Genomic DNA, 17645 nt, shown 5'->3' with positions numbered 1-17645 from the left:
TGACCCAACACCCCCAGGGATCTGAAACTAAGTGTGGAGGTGGGGATGGGGGTGGGACTAAAGGTCTGGGGAGCCCTGAGCCAGGAAATAAGTAACTCCATCTTCGGGCCTTTGTAAGAAACATCATGAGCTTTGTAGTGAGGAATTGGTATGACAGTTGTCATGGCAAGTGTTCACAGTGGTAGCACAGAGGGTAGCCTGGTGTCGAGGGTAGAGGGTAGTCTGGACATCCAGGATGGAACCCCTGTTTCACCACATGCAAATCTCTGTTCCCCCAGCTAAATTCTGGTCTTCTAAATGGCAAAGGTGATGCCTTACGCATCATCCCTATTCCAATCCCAAGTCCTCGTACAGGGACAGATCAGTACCTGCATGATAGGTCAGGATATCATGATGTCATGACAATATACGTGATGACAACGTGGCCAGAATTATCTCCCGGTGACCCCGAAAGAACGACCACCTCAGGAATACAGCTCAGCCTTCTTGTTTGTCTTCAGGCTTGCTGGCTGCTGCCTTGATGGTAGTAGTGAAATTAGGGTCATGGGATGTTTCACCAATTGTTCATATGGTTGCCTGTAAACACATTTATTTATTTGGTTTTATTCTTTGTCCATCAACCCTATGCTGCAGTCCTCAGCCTAATGCTTGTTCTCTTAAGTTTGGAAGGCTATTTATCTCAAGCTGGAAAACCAGTATGTGGCATCTTACCTGGCAGGGAAGTCATCATATACTAGGAGTCACTTCCCTAAACCCCTTTCTCAGTCCTCTGTAAATGAAAGTAATGGGGCAGATATCACAGGCCTGGTAGCTGGCTGGGGTAGGAGGTTCTCTGCCTTTGGATTCATATTATTTCAGCCTTACTCTATCTCGTTTTTGGCTGGGACACAGACAAGTTCTTCTGCTGTCAGAAAAAAAAAAAAAAATCCTCTGGCTGGTAGGGTGGGAGATTTCCCTGCCTGACCTCCAGCCTAGCCCAGACAGAGGGTGGAAAAGGAGCCCTCCCTTCTCATCACCACCACCCCACCCCCGCCCCCACCCAGGAAATGTGGGCTTTCCTGCATTAGGGGTGACAATAAAATTCGGTTTGATAGCTGATATTACCCTCCGTTACTTTTCAGATTTTATTAAAATTAAATGTGTTAATTCTTTGTTCTTTCACCCAGGAGCCATTCTGGAAAGAAAACGTATTTTAGAAATGAACTGAAAAACTGTTATGAAAGACTCGAAGCTCACATCTGTTAAATGACTTCATATTCTTGAAAAGAAACGTATAAGAAGCACATTATGAATCGCTCTTCATGATTTCCTTTGTTTGGATTTTAGAAGCAGCATGACTGACACAGAGATCCTGAAGGAGAGAATCTTTGGATCCAGAGAAGTCTTTTAACAAAGGTGATACACAAAATTTCAGAGAACAATTTCAACATCGTTCTGGTGAAGGTTATACTTAGCTCTGAACCACATTACTTTCCTGTCTACGTTTCATTTCCTGGGGTCTTGCCAAGTGATAAGCAGACCCAGGCGTGCAGTAGGTTTGGGGTTTTTCTGCACAAATAGGGTAGCTGGAGTTTGCTTCAAGACATCAGTTGACTTCCGTGATTATGGGGATGCTGGTGTAAGGCCTTCAGGAGACAATGGAGAAAAAATGGACCTACTGTGCTGTCTGTTCCATCATCCAGATACATTTCATCAGGGGTAAGGCTTCCAGTTGTCTTCTCTTGTCAAATCGGTAGCTTTAGGGGCGGGGGGGGGGTGGCCTCTGTTCGTTTAAAAAATGCGAGTGACTACTGCTGACATTGATCACCGAAGGCAGATCGTCGCTAAGGTTTTCAGTTACAAATTTAAGTGGCAGCTATCGGAGAGATGTTAGAGTCTAGAAATGATTAATGAACACTAAAAACGAGAAGAGAATGAGTGGTTTGTGCCCCTGCTCTGAGACATTTTCACCCATTTCATTCCTAAGAGAATCTCTGGAGTAACTGGGAAATTGTGCTTCTTGGAAGTGAAATGCTCCCCACATGGTCGTCAGAACAACTCAGGAATACTAAAAAAATCACAAAGCCCATCAGTGCTGCGGGATCCTTGCTCAACTTTTTCTCTCTCTCGAGTATCCTTTTTCTTTTGTATATAACAAGCATTACTCCTCCAGATATGAATGTCTTTGGGAGTTGAACATATGTTGAATTTTAATGAGGCATGTGTAGGTATGGACCTGGAAGACAGAGTAGGGTCCTTACAACCGGTGCCTTCAGGGCCTATTTAAAAATAGCAGGAGGAAAGATTAGTTCTGCATTCCATAGCCTGGGGGAATTACAGGAAGCCTGAGTGTCTTAAGAATTAACTATGCTTTACAGATAGAGCTACAAAGGTTTTAAGGAGAATTTCTAAATTAAAGGAGACTTTGGAACCCAGTGCTGTGGATAGAATCAGAGGCATATTACCAGGTGAAGGAAAGCATACAGGGAGAGATATTAAACTGTACTAACCTCTGCCTACCCAAACTTTTGAATCCATAAAAGTGTAATAATTCCCATTTGTCAAGTACCTTAGAGAGCCTTGTTTCTTCTCCGTTGCTTGTCATCTTTTTATCTTTTTCTTTTGTGAGCTTCAGTGGTACTTGTCATAATAATATATCATTCCTGGAACAGTGTTCCATTAACGCTAAAATTGAGGCCTCCACTATTGAAGGCATGTCAAAGGCTCAATGCTTAACATATTTTAAGTGCGTTGTACCATGTGGTCAGAGAGATGATGGGAGAGAATCTTCTTCTTTTGTGTCTCATAGTTCAAAGTGTTGATGATAGACGATGGGGACCATAGTTTATCTTTAGTGGAAAGTCTACCTGAGGTATTTTCTCCCATCCTCCCCTCAGGAGCCCTAACTGCATGGACATGAAGGTCTTTTTGAGCTCCATAGTGAATGTCAAATTTCTTACTCTTCTCAACCAATTTGGGAGGCAGTTTGGACGTTAATGAAGGTTAGAGAAAGAGCACGGACTTTAGGCAACCAAGTGCATGTTCTTTTACTGAGGTGTGACTTGAAGCTAGTCATTTAATCATGCTGTGCCTCAGTTTCCTCTTTGATAGAATGTTGACAACATCATTCTGTGGTATGTGAGGAGGATTAAGTAAAATAGTCTATAGAAAAACCTCTTGTGAACATAGATTTTTAAAAACAGCTATACACATATCAGTTATTTTTTTTGTTTCAGAAAATATTATTGGTGTGTTATATGCAGCTGTTGATTCATGAAACCAAAAAAAAAAGTCAGTTATATTCATTGTAAAAATAGTTATCATAAGTTTGCTGGTGGGCTTCAGTTTCTAGATAGGCTTAATTTGATTCACAGGTAGTCAGAGAACTTAAATTATCCTTTGGACAGCCCAACAGACAAAGAGAGAAATATCTCTCTAGTGTCCTTAAGCAAATGCCTCCTTATTTGTACTGAGTCTCTGCTTCTCTATTGAGACTGTGCACAGGCTCCCTCCCACACATAAGGCAGCCAGAGAGAAAGTTCCTCAGTTGCTCCCTCACCTCACCAAAGTGACCAAGGTTTTTCAATAAGAGTCATCCCACATGAATCATGTGAACTCATGGCTTATGTCCTTCCTTTTCAGGAGTATGGGAAAAAACATCCAATACAGAAGACATCTATGCTTTCCCTGGCTCTGATGTCAACCTGACCTGTCAAACATGGAAGAAAGGCTTCTTGGTGCAGATGCAGTGGTCCAAGGTCACTGATAAGTTGGATCTGATTGCCCTTTATCATCCACAGTATGGCTTGCACTGTGCTAATGGCGGTCCCTGTGAGTCACTGGTGACTTTCACAGAAACTTCCAGAAATGTGTCAACGTGGACTCTGCACTTAAAGAACGTGTCCTCCTCACTCACTGGGAAGTATGAGTGTGGCTTTACTCTGTATCCGGCGGGTGTTCAGACTAAAATCTACAACCTACTCATTCAGACAGATGGTAAGCATAACTATAGAGGGAAAGGAGCACACCCTTTCATTCAGCTCTCAGTCATTTGACAGATATGTATTTTGAGCCAACCATGTGCTAGACATGGTGCTAAGTACACAGAGGTTGAGTAGAAAGAGGTATTGCCTGGAAAGAAAGACAGGAATTAATCAAATAATTCCACAAATAAATGTAAAAGTGCAACAGTGATAAGTGGTAAGGATAAGTGGAAATGGTCTTGTGAAAGAGCATGTAATAGAGGCCAGGGAAACTGACCCTGAGAAGGTAACACCTGAGCAGAGGTCTGAAGAAGGGGTAGACATTAACACCATTTAGGAGCTGGGAGGTTTGTGAGTGATCCAGGGAGAGGGAAGAGCTTGTGAGAGGGGCTTTGTTGTGTTTGAGGACATGGGACAATGCCAGCAGGCTGTGGCGCAGAGGTGAAGGGAGGAGGTGGGAGACATGGCAAGGACCAGATTGTGTCAGATCTTGTCAGCCATATTTGAAGGTTTGCTTTTTATCTAAGAGCCGTAGGAAGACATTGAAGTGTTCACAACAAAAGGATGGCACGAAATTTATAGCCCAGTTGTACTTGTGTCAGAAAAAGATCATGCCAGCTTCAGTAGGAGAATGGAACAAAAATGGGCAGGAGGGAAAAGGTGGGCACGAGCTAGGAGACAGTTCCAGTAGCCCAGAGGAGACAGAGTGGTAATTTGGATAGACATGGAAAGAAATGACAAATTGAATGCTTCGGGCATAACATAGGCGTGACTTGCTAATAGAATGGATATAGGACAATGGTAGTATGAGTGAAGGGGAGAAAAAAAATTAAGGTGACATGGGAGGAGGTGCCATTCACTGAAGGCAGAGGGAGCAGAGCAGGTTTGTGGAGGGATATATGCAAGTAGCTTTGGATATATGGCGTATTTAGTATTGGGCAGGCAAAGGTACCAAGGAGGCTGCTGGACATGTAGCATTCACACATATGTGCCTTGGAGAGCTGCATTTGGAGGCAGGAATCCTAGGCTTAAGTTCTAGCTCCTTTCTGGCCAGAAATAAATTTCACCTAGGGCCTGTCATGTACATTCTCTGAGCCCATCTGGAAAATGATGATAATAATGCCTACCCTAAATTAGTTGGTCCTACAGTAAATGATTTCCATTTATACTAATGGAAAAGAATGAAAATGAAAGCCAACAAATGGAAAATGCACTGGAAATGAAATGTTTTTTAATGCAGGGGCAAAGTGGGCTGGTAATGTAAGAGAAAAACAACAAAAAATTTACTCATGAAGGCTGTGCTAAAAGAGGCCTGAGCACGGAACTGCCCAGGACAGGCAACAGGGATGGATTTATTACCTCATCTCCATTTCTTATCAAGAGATAACACCATGGTGTTGGAACAGTCCACCTGGAAACCAGGAGCTCCTCCACCACTACTTTACGATGCCCTATTCCCATTGCTGTTTTCCAGGAAAAAAAGAAACACTTGAGTTCAAAGTGGGGATGGCATGGGGTGGGGTTGAATGAAGAGAAATAAGGAGACCTGTGCAGAACAATGCTTCGCTACACATACTTTGGAGTCAGGTAGCCTGGATTTGAGTGTTGGCTCTGTTGTCAAGTTATTTCAAGTCTCTAAGCCTTTTTTTTCTTATATAACAAATATGGATAATTATAGTACCGACTTTACAGGTACCATTATTTTGATGATTAAATGGGATAATTTGTGTAAAGCACTTAGCATAGTTCCTGCCAGAGAGTCAGAGTTTGGAAAAGGGTAGTTTTCATTAAGAAGAGTAACAACAATAATGAGTGAACTCATTTATCAGTTCTTATTTAAAAGGGGTCCTCCTCCCTCTCTTTTTATATTTGCCTAATATAGAACCCAATGGAACATTGAACATACATTAGCACAAGTACACATTGACCTTGGCTTTAGATAAAGATTTTGTACCTTCTGCCTAAATCTATAAACTGTACTATTGCATCTCTGAGGATCTAAAGCCCACCCTGTCAAGAATTGGCAACATGGATTGATGTACCCTATAGGAAATAAGGGATATGGGATAGCTCAACATGAGGACAGCACTGGAGAAGCGGTAGTATGTTACCCTGAAAGGAGAGTGGTATTGCCTTTAAGGAACGCATATTTCTTAAAATAAAGGGCAACTCAAAGAAGCCAAATTTGTAGCTACTAAAAACTGCAAATTTCTGTAGAGGCAGAAGCCATGTCTACATGCTTTGTGGTTGGAAATTTCCCAGTCTTCTTTGCTGTTGGTCAGCTGGACCAGATTGGGGGGTGGGGGGAAATGGCCTCAATGTTAAAGAAATAGCTCTGATATTGTGTACTGAGTACAAAGTCATTACAGAGTGACCAAAAGTGTAAGCCTGGTAGAGAGTGAAAGGGTAGACACTTAACTCAGATGAGGCAATTGCCAGTCAAAAGCCCTGTCACATCCCCACCAATGACACATCTTCTCCCCCGGTATTCCTTTGATCTTCACTCACTTCTTCTCTCACTTGTGCCATTTCCCTTGTACATCCCTGGAAGTCTTCATGTTCACAAGCTAGTTGGGTAAGCAAAGCACACACGAAGTGTAAACACTTATGAAGCACGTGAACAAAAGCAAATTGAGATGGTGTAGAAGAATTTAAATATGAAAATCTGAAGGACCACAGGCATTGGGACCTCTTGTCTCCTTTATGTTGTCTTCTGAGCCATTCTCTTCCGTCTGTTCACAAAACAGTGTATGTCTAAATTCTGTCCTCATGTTCCTGGAAGGCCTGAGAATGGATTCTGTACTCTTTTCACAATATTTTGTTTCTTTGTGTGAGCTAGTGCTCTGAAGCTGTGGATGAGGGTAGAAATTACAATGAACAGTTGGGCATTTGCTTCTTTTTCATTTTCACCTGACAGAGTTTCCTCCTGGGTTAGCTTTCAAGTTATCCCAAGAAAAGCACTTTTCTGAGTTAAGCCCTTAGTTGCCGTATTTAATCCAGATTTCCTGGATTTTCTTTTCTTATATGAGTGCCTGAGACTGTATGATTTTTGATGTATTTAACATTTTTTATTATTATGTTATGTTCATCACCATACATTACATCATTAGTTTTTGATGTAGTGTTCCATGATTCATTGTTTGCGTATAATGCCCAGTGCTCCATTCAATACGTGCCCTCTTTAATACCCATCACCAGGCTAACCCGTCCCCCACCCCCCTCCCCTCTAGAACCCTCAGTTTGTTTTTCAGAGTCCATCGTCTCTCATGGTTCGTCTCCCCCTCCGATTTCGCCCCCTTCATTCTTGCCCTCCTACTATCTTTTTTTTTTAAATATATATTGTATTATTTGTTTCAGAGGTACAGATCTGTTATTCAACAGCCACCCCATCCCTCCCACCCCCCCCCACTCCAGCAACCCTCAGTTTGTTTCCTGAGATTAAGAATTCCTCATATCAGTGAGGTCATATGATACATATCTTTCTCTGATTGACTTATTTCGCTCAGCATAACACCCTCCAGTTCCATCCACGTTGTTGCAGATGGCAAGATTTCATTCCTTTTGATGGCTGCATAATATTCCATTGTGTGTGTGTGTGTGTGTGTGTGTGTGTGTGTGTGTGTGTGTGTATACACACACATACATACCACATCTTCTTTATCCATTCATCTGTCAATGGACAGCTTGGCTCTTTCCACAGTTTGGCTATTGTGGACATTGCTGCTGTAAACATCATGGTGCCCCTTCAGATCACTACATTTGTATCTTTGGAGTAAATACCCAGTAGTGCAATTGCTGGGTCGTAGGGTGTCTCTTATTTTCAACTTTTTGAGGAACCTCCATGCTGTTTTCCAGAGTGGCTGCACCAGCTTGCATTCCCACGAACAGTGTAGGAGGGTTCCCCTTTCTCCGCATCCTCACCAACATCTGTCATTTCCCGACTTGTTAATTTTAGCCATTCTGACTGGTATGAGGTGATATCTCATTGAGGTTTTGATTTGTATTTCCCTGATGCCGAGTGATGTTGAGCACTTTTTCATGTGTCTGTTGACCATTTGGATGTCTTCTTTGCAGAAATGTCTGTTCATGTCTTCTGCCCATTTCTTGATTGGATTATTTGTTCTTTGGGTGTTGAGTTTGATAAGTTCTTTATAGATTTTGGATACTAGCCCTTTATCTGATATGTCATTTGCAAATATCTTCTCCTATTTTCTCGGTTGTCTTTTGGTTTTGTTGACTGTTTCCTTTGCTGTGCAAAAGCTTTTTATCTTGATGAAGTCCCAATAGTTCATTTTTGCCATTGCTTCCCTTGTCTTTGGTGATGTTTCTAGGAAGAAGTTGCTGTGGCTGAAGTTGAAAAGGTTCCTGCCTGTGTTCTTCTCAAGGATTTTGATGGATTCCTGTCCCACATTTAAGTCCTTCATCCATTTTGAGTCTATTTTTGTGTGTGGTGTAAGGAAATGATCCAGTTTCATTCTTCTGCATATAGCTATCTAATTTTCCCAAAACCATTTGTTGAAGAGACTGTCTTTTTTCCACTGGACATTCTTTCCTGTTTTGTTGAAGATTAGTTGACCATAGAGTTGAGGGTCCATTTCTGGGCTCTCTGTTTTGTTCCATTGATCTATGTGTCTGTTTTTGTGCCAGTACCATACTGTCTTGGTGATGACAGCTTTGTAATAGAGTTTGAAGTCCGGAATTGTGATACCACAAGCTTTGCTTTTCTTTCTCAACATTATTCTGGCTATTCGGGGTCTTTTCTGGTTCCATACAAATTTTAGGATTATTTGTTCCTGTTCTGTGAAAAAAAAAAAGTTGATGGTATTTTGATAGGGATTGCATTAAATGTGTACATTGCTCTAGGTAGCATAGACATTTCCACAATATTTGTTCTTCCAATCCATGAGCATGGTACATTTTTCCATTTCTTTGTGTCTTCCTCAGTTTCTCTCATGAGTATTCTATAGTTTTGTGAGTACAGATTCTTTGCCTCTTTGGTTAGATTTATTCCTAGGTATCTTATGGTTTTGGGTGCAATTGTAAGTGGGATCGACTCCTTAATTTCTCTTTCTTCTGTCTTGTTGTTGGTATATAGAAATGCAACTGATTTCTGTGCATTGATTTTATATCCTGCCAGATGTATTTTAAAATTTGAAGTTACTAGTATCTGTTATAAAAGTGCAACATGATTTTAATTTCCCAGATCATGACAAAAGCCTCAGAGGGCTGTTAATGTTGTTATTGGAAGCAGTAGGAGGGGAAGAAGTAATGGTAATACAAGGAGGAGGAGGAGGGATAGTAGAAGTAGTATAGAATATAATAAAAGAACTATTACTAGTAATAGAATATAATATCTGGATAATATAATCTTGATAATTTGACTACCCTGTCTAGAGGCATAATTTGCTCTTTGACTCTTTTCCAGTTTTATTGAGATATAACTGACATATGACATTGTATTTGTTTTAGGTGTACAACAGTTGATTTGATACTTATATATATATATCGTGAAATGATCACCACAATAAGTTTAGTTAATATCCATCACCTCATAGAGTTAATTTTTTTTCTTGTGATGAGAACTTTTAAGATTTACTCTCTTAGCAACTTTCAAACATATGATACAGTATTGTTAACTTTAGTCACCATGCTGTATATTTTATCTCCAGAATTTATTTATCTTATAATTGGAAGTTTGTACCTTTTGACCCTCTTCACTCATTTCACCCCCATGCCCACCTCTGGCAACCGCCAACCTGTTTTCTGTGTCTATGAGTTCATTTTGTTTTGTTTTTCAAGTTCCAAATATAAATGAAATCATACAGTATTTGTCTTTCTTTGTTAATGTAGCATAATGCCCTCAAGGTCCATCCATGTTGTCACAAATGGCAGGATTTCCTTCTTTTTTATGAATGAATAGTATTTCCTTGTATATTAGAATATTTTCTTTGTCCGTTCGTCCATCAGGGGACACTTGGGTTGTTTCTATGTCTTGGCTATTGTAAATAGTGCTGCAATGAACATGGGGGTGCATAGATCTTTTCAAGATGGTGATTTTATTTCCTTTAGATATATACCCAGAAGTGGAAATGCTGGATCATATGGTAGTTCTAATTTTATTTTATTTTATTTTTAAGATTTTATTTATTTATTTGAGAGACAGAGAGAGAGAGAAAGAGAGAATCTTCAAGCAGACTCCTCGCTGAGTGAGGAGCCCGAGGCTGGGGTCAATCCCACCACCCAGGAGATCATGACCTGAGCCAAAACCAAGAGCGGAAAGCTTAACTGACTGAGCTGCCCTGATAGTTCTATTTTTAACTTTCTGAGGACCTCTATACTGTTTTACAGAGTGGCTGTACCAATTTACATTTCCATCAACAATGCACAAGTGCTGCCTTTTCTCCATATCTTTTCCAAATATTTGTTATCTTATCTTTTTGATAATAGCCATTTTAACAGGTGTGAGGTGATATCTTATTGTGGTTTTGATTTGCATTTCCCTGATGATTAGAGATGGGGGGGTGGTTTTCCTTGCCTGTTGGATACTTGGATGTCTTATCTGGAAAAATGTGTAATCAATTTCTCTGGCCATTTTTAAATTGGATTGTTTGTTTTGTTGTTGTTGAGTTGTATGACTTGTTTATATATTTTGGATATTAACCCCATATCAGATATGTGATTTATAAATATTTTCTCCCATTCCATAGATTGCCTTTTCATTTTATTATGTTTTCCTTTGCCGGGAAGAAGCTTTTTAGTTTGATGCAGTCCCATTGATTATTTTTGCTTTTTTTGCCTTTGCTTTTGGTGTCAAATCCAAAAAACCATTGCGAAGGCCAAAAAATCATTGCCCCTATGTTTTCTTCTACAGGTGTTAGGGTTTGGGGTTTTATGTTTTAATCCGTTTTGATTTGATCTTTATGTATGATGGGAGACAGGAGTCCAGTTTCATTCTTTTGCATACAGCTATCCAGTTTCCCCAACATCATTTATCAAAGAACGTATCCTTTCCCCATTGCATATTCTTGGCTCCTTTCATAATAATATTGTTATAAATTAATTGATCCTATATGTAGGTTTATTTCTGGGCTCTCTGTTTCATTGATCTATGTCTTTTTATAGCATAGTTCTTGAACTTAAATGCCAGCTCTTCTTAAATTCTTGTATTCAATCTTTATCCAAAAAATATTTTTGAGTGCTTATGGGTGCTAGGCACCAGGGATGCAATACAGACATGATTCTGTCATCAGGAATCATAAAGTCCTATGGCAAGAGACAAAATAATGGAATAAGCAAAAAAAAAAAAAAGGCCAAATGGCAACAGTGAGAAGTGCTCTTGCAGTAAGAAAGTAGTGTTTTGAGAGGATATAATAGGAAAATCAAGAAGGGTTTCCTAGGGAAGTGATGCTTGAGCAGGAGTTAACCAGGTAAATATGGGGAAGACAGCTTTACACAAAACAGGATGTGTAAAGGCCCTGTGGTGGTAAGGAGATACTGCAACTGTGGGGGGTTTTCAAAGGTATTATGCCTTGAGCAGAAGGATTGAAAGGGAAACCTTTGAAGAAGAGGCTAGAGCGATTGAGTAGTCCAAATAAGTTTTATCTTTATCCTAGGAACTGTGGAAACTAATTGGAAGGTGCTTGTTGATTTTTTTTTTTAATTTTGCATTCCAAAAAGATCTTTGTGTCAAAAGTGTAGAGAATGAATTGAGAAAAGGTAGAGAGGATAATGCAGATCAGTTAAGACAGGACAGAAATCTAAGTGAGAGATGTTAGTAATATTGAGTAGAGTAACACAGAGGTACCTGGGGAGGAGTATTCAAATTAGGAGATTCACCCTACAGGATTTGGTGTTGGATTGCACATGTGGAATGAGGCACAGTATGAAGCATGTATCAAGAATGATGCTCTGGTTTCAAATGTGTGGAACAGAAAAAAATGGGAGAATTACTCATCATCTTAGGAAAAACTGGAGGACAACCTGATCGTGTAGGGATTGTTTGGAGTTTGAATTTTATTTTGTACATGTTGAGTTAGATGGGAAGTTGACACATTCAGATGTCAAGGAAATAGGTAGATATACAATTCCTGTTCTAGAAGAGAGGTTTAACCTAAAGATACAAATTGGTAAGCTATATGAGTGTATGCTAACTGAGGTTTTGGGAGTGAAAGAGATCACATAGGCAGAGAAAATCTAGTGAGAAAAGCAATGAGACAGATGGCAAAAGATAAATCTTCAAAGGATTTAGAAGAGAGACGAAAGAGACAGCAGGAGAGAAGTTGGCTCACAAAAGAACTAGAATGATAGTATTTCATGAAAGGAGGAGCTATCAATTCTGATGTTTCTGAGAGGACAACATGGTTATTGGATTGTATTTAGGAAAAGGATGTTATTGATCACCTTAACAGAAGCTGTTTCTGTGGCACGGAAGAGAGATGGAAGTCAGACTCGGGGGGGAGGAGAGGAGTGAGTAGGAGGCAAGGAAATGGAGACACCAGATGTCCACACAACTTCTAAGAAATCTGTCAGGAGTAAGGGGAAGCGTATGAGTGTTCAAATGAGGGTTTGCATCAGTGTTGTGCAGGTAGTGGGGGGGTTTTAATTAATGCAAGATGCTTGGCTAAGCTTCAAAACCAAGTCAGAGTTGAAAGAGAGTAGTTAAATACCCCCATAGAGAAGGTACAATAAATAAACTAAGGTTTCTGAGCATATAGGGGCAAAGAGATCTAGAACATTCGTACTATGGGTATCCTAAATTGGACAAAAGGACAGTTTTTAAAAATTATATAACAGGAGAGAAGGAAATTGGAGTAAGTGCATATGACAAGGGCGATGCTCTTTTCTATTTTCTCTAGAATAGGAAACATGGGGCACCTGGGTGGCGCAGTTGGTTCAGCATCCACCTCCTGGTTTCGGCTCAGGTTGTGATCTCAGGGTCATGAGATGGAGCCCCTGCATCCGGCTCTGGTTTGGTGCGGAGTCCACTTGGGATACTCGCTCCCTCTCCCACTGCCCCTCATGCTTGTTTTCTTTCTCTCTTTCTCTCTCTCTCAAATAAATAAATAAATCTTTAAAAATTAATTAAAAAGTAGGAAACAAAGTCATCTTCAGGTAGAGAGAGGGAGGAGGCTTCAGAAAAGAGATTGGAGAAAGTTTGAAATAGCTTCTATGTATAGAGGGAAAATGAGTTCACTAGGTAAATATATTTGGATTTTCAGTTAGTGTTGGATATACATTTGAGTATGGTAAGAATTTGTAGTGAAGACAATTTCATAGTTGTTATTTTTATATTTTGGTTATTTAAACTAGATTCGAATAAACTCCAAGTATTGTGATCATTTGAAAACTCTCTTTTATTTTTTATTTTTTTAGATTTTATTTATTTATTTGAGAGAGAGAGAAAGAGAGCATGAGTGTGGGGAGGGGAGGGACAGAGGGAGAGGGAGAAGCAGACTCCCCGCTGAGCAGAGAGCCGGACACCCCAAAACTCTCTTTTAATCCAAAGGCTATTTTATATTTCTTGTTTTTCTTTTCCAAAATATTTCTTAAATAAATTTGGCTCTTTATCCTGTAAAATTACCCACAGCCTGGATTTTGCTCCTATATCCCTTGGTATCTCCATGTTCCCCTTTCACTATTTAGTTAGGTATAGAGATTTGATCACATTAATGTTTTATTTTTTGTGTTTTTTGGCACAAGTATTTCATAGATGATATTGCATAGTTACATCAGAGGTACATAATATCTGGTTGTGTGATGTTAAGCACCATTGATAAGTATTGCCTAGATCCATTAATTCTTTGTGGGTTGACAAAGAGTGATGCTCAAATTCTGTCCTTCTTCTATTTATTACCTGAGGTCTTCTTATAGAGAAATTTCCTCTCATGAACCAATTATTTATCAGATGTACAGTTTGTATAAGAAAAACAAACGGTTGCTTGATTCTTTCCCTTTATTTATCAGTTTTAAAAATTAGTTTGTTCACTAGCACTCTTATGAGGTAACCAAAAAGTGTTTTGCATTAAGTATTATGAATTCATATGAATTTGAACATATTGATGAATTTCAGTTCATTACGGTTGTTATCCTTGTTATGCTGAAAATGTCCCAAGTATAAAATCTATTAATCCTTTGTGATATAAGTTGCAAATATTTTCCCAGTTTGTAATCTGTCCTTACTTGCTTGTGATTTTGTTTTCAATGCAGTGTAATTCTTACTTTTATGGAAAAAGTTTTCCCCATTCTCCGATTATATAGAAATTCACTCATGTTATTTCTAATACTTGCATGGATTTTTATTAGCATTTAAATTTGTGATGCCAGATTTCAAGTATTTAAAAATGTGCCTAAATTTCTGCTTTTGTATATCTCTAATGCTTTTTTCTATAGCTTGTTTCTCCTTTCTGTAGTTTGTTTAGAAATTTTCTATTGACCTATACTCCAATTCACAAATTTTATTTTTTGTGCTGTCCAATTAAGTTTTCAACCCAATCAAATTAGTTCTTAATTTCTAATCTTATATTTTTAAGTTATTGTTTTTGGTAGATTTTTTATTCTTTGATGAAGTTGTCCATCTTTTCATTTACTCCCTTCATCTTTTTCTCTATTCTTGGATATACTAAAAAGAGCTATTTTAATATTCTTATTGGATAACTTCAATGTCAGGATCATTCTGATGTCTGTTCCTATGTTTACTTTCTCTCTCTCTCTCTCTCTTTTTCTTTCTCTTTTTGCAACTTCTTCCAGCATATATTTTCCTTTCATTAAACCCAACAGAACAATGCTAAAATTAATGGTTTAAAAAATTTCTGTTCTTAAAGAAATTAAGAGAAAAAAAAGAACTATATATGTAATCTTTTATATTTACCCGTATGTTTACCATTTCCTGTGCTCTTCATTCTACCTCATGGAGTGAAGTTACTATTTGGTATCATTTCCTTTCAGCCTAAAGAACTTTAGAATTTTATATAAATCCTGTTTTTTTTTTTTTTTTTTGAAGGATAGTTTCACTGAATGCAGCAAATTTTAGTGGGCTGCTTTTTCTTTCAGCATTTTGAATATATCTTCTGATTTCCATTGTTTCCGGTGAGAAATGAGCCATTAATTGTATTACTGGTCTCCACATGTGATTGTTTTGTTTTGTTTTGTTTTTCTTGCTGATTTCAATTGCTGCTTCCATAATTCCCTTTGTTTTTGGCTTCCAGCAGGTTGATTGTAATATGCCTACGTGGGTTTCTCTTTGTGTTTAACTTTTTTGAGTTTTTTTGAGTTTTAAGATTCCTGGAGGTATAGATTAACTTTACGGAAAGTTTTTTAAAATTAAATATGAAGTTTTGGACAATTATTTCTTCAAACATTTGTTCTGTCCCACTCTCTTTCATCTCTCCTGCTGTTACTCCCATTGCATACATGCTAGGACACTTGAGCTCTGAAGCTCTGTTTTCCTTCAATCCTCTTTCTCTCTTTTCTTCAGATTAGATCATTTATATATATATATATGTATTTAGATTATTTATTTGGGAGAAAGAGGGAGAGAGAGCACAGGTGGGATGGGCAGAGGGAGAGGGAGAGAGAGTCCTAAGCAGACTCCACCCTGAGTGCGCAGAGCCCTATGCGGGGCTCAGTCTCACGACCCTGAGATCACGACCTGAGCCCAAACCAAGTGTCAGATGCTTAACCGACTGCACCACCCAGGTGCCCCTAGGTCATTTATATTAATCAATATTCAAATACACTGATTCTTTCTTCTGCCATCTCAGATTGGCTGTTGACAGTCCCTAGTAAATTTTTCATCGTTTTTTGTTACTGACTTTTCAACTCTAGAAAAATTATTTGGTTCATTTGATAGTTTTCTACTTCTCCACTAGGATGCCCTATTTATTGAGTCATTTTCATCATCTTTTGTTTTAATCCCATGAACATACTTATAAGAGCTGCTTTAATGTCTGTTAAATCCAATGTAGGACGCAATCAGAATCAATTTCAACTAACTGCTTTTTTTCCTGACTATGGATCACACTTTCCTCTTTTCTTCATGTATAACCTTTTTGTTGTTGTTGTTGAAAACTAGACATAATAATAATAATAATAATGTGACAACTGTAGATCCAGTGGGGTTTTTTTTTAAGCTTTCTTTTTTTTTTTTTAATTTTGGTAACTACCCATACCTAAATTATAAAATCTGTTTCTTCTTCAGTATGTGGATATTGATTTTTCTGCTCAACTTTTTATTATAATTATTATGTTTTTAGTTTCCAAGGAATTGCCCCTGCATTGGCAAAGCCCCTTTGTTGGCCCACCAATGAATTTGACAAAAGTTGTACTCAAATTCCTCAAGCCTGTTAGTTAGGCTTCCACCCTCCACATGTAGATGTGTGTGTGTTGGGTTGGGGGGGCTGGTAGTTAGAGGGTGCAAAGTTGCAGACCGTAACACAGTCTCCCTTGGCTTTTGCTTTTCAATAAGCTCTCTGAGGTCTCTGCACTCACCTGTGTATTTTCCCAGTCAGCCTGGGGTGGGTAGACAACTTATCTCAGCTATTCCGTGACTCTCTAATTTCCAGAATCTCCGTGTTAAATGTCTGTCTGGTCTGCTACTCACCCCAAATGGGATTTGCAAACCCATGCTAACCAAGCTTCAGTTTTTCTCTGTTTCCTACCAAGTTTGTGCCTGATAGCTAACAAAATGAAGGATCTTCATACTCAGACCTAATTTAAGTCTGCCTCTTCCAGAAGAAAAGCTGCTGTTTCTTGCAGCCAGTTCCAACATGGTAAAGCTACCTGTCTCACTGACAACACTGGGGAAGGAGAATGGAAGGATTCCTAGGCAAGAGGAGTATAGACTCCTGCTATTCTTCCTGAAGTTCTAGCATTTTTCCAAGAAGAGATGTTTCTCAATTACATGTTTGCCTTTGGTCTTGAAATGATGGTTTTTATACATTTGCTCAGTTTTATACATGGCTTTTTTCACGACCTTTTCATGGCCCCATAGCCACAAGCACCTCAACCCTCCCCCTGCCTCACTTGTGATCCTTATATTTTCTCTTTATTTTAAAATATATATTTATTACTACTCTCTGTTTTATAGCAATGATTTGTTTTTAGTGCTAAAGGCGAACATAGATTCAACACTCACCGCAGCCTTTATATAAATACCTCTCCAGTCTGAAGTGTATTCTATTGGCGAATCCTCAGGAAGCGCTCATGGGAGCAATATTCCCTGACTTCTTACACATGGCTCTAACAGGTTTTATGTAGTCTTCATCTCAAAAGGCTAATTTTGCTGAATATAAAATCCTTAGCTCACATTTTCTTTCCCTGAGTACATTAAATATGTTGCTACATTATTTTCTGGCATAAAGAGTTGCTGTCAAAAAGCTAATAATAACCCTATTTTCTTTCCTATAACTGACTTTTAAAAAACACCATTATAATAATTTGCTTAATGTCTATTCTGAGCCTATTTTCCTACTTTTTCAGTATAATCTTTCAATATGTATTTCCTAATCTTTTTTTACTTTAAAAAATTGTACTTGTGTTATAATTTTTAGTATTTTTTTCTGTCTACTGCTTATTTCCTTTGGTGCCTTCTATTATACATGATTTTAATCTTCTTTGCTTATCACTTTCTTTGAAAGTGATACTTTTTATTTTAAAATTTATTATTTCTTAATTTATTTTAAAATT

The 17645-nt window shown here is 38.6% G+C and overlaps 1 protein-coding gene across 2 annotated transcripts in view; it reads left to right on the top strand.

The window, feature by feature from the left end:
* The first annotated feature begins 1539 nt into the window (after nt 1–1539).
* Nucleotides 1540–17645, top strand: part of CD96 (CD96 molecule) — an 89094-nt gene continuing 72988 nt past the window's right edge. For both annotated transcript variants that reach the window (XM_027581788.1, XM_027581787.1), the window contains exons 1-2: nt 1540–1698; nt 3622–3975. In XM_027581788.1, coding sequence (XP_027437589.1) covers nt 1638–1698; nt 3622–3975 — 415 coding nt within the window. In that variant the 5' untranslated portion in view covers nt 1540–1637. The remainder of the gene's footprint in view (nt 1699–3621; nt 3976–17645) is intronic.

This window comes from Zalophus californianus, chromosome 1 (assembly GCF_009762305.2).
Source record: "Zalophus californianus isolate mZalCal1 chromosome 1, mZalCal1.pri.v2, whole genome shotgun sequence".
NCBI lineage: Eukaryota > Metazoa > Chordata > Mammalia > Carnivora > Otariidae > Zalophus > Zalophus californianus.
Note: the sequence above shows the minus strand (reverse complement) of the source record. Positions and strands in the feature narration are given on the sequence as shown.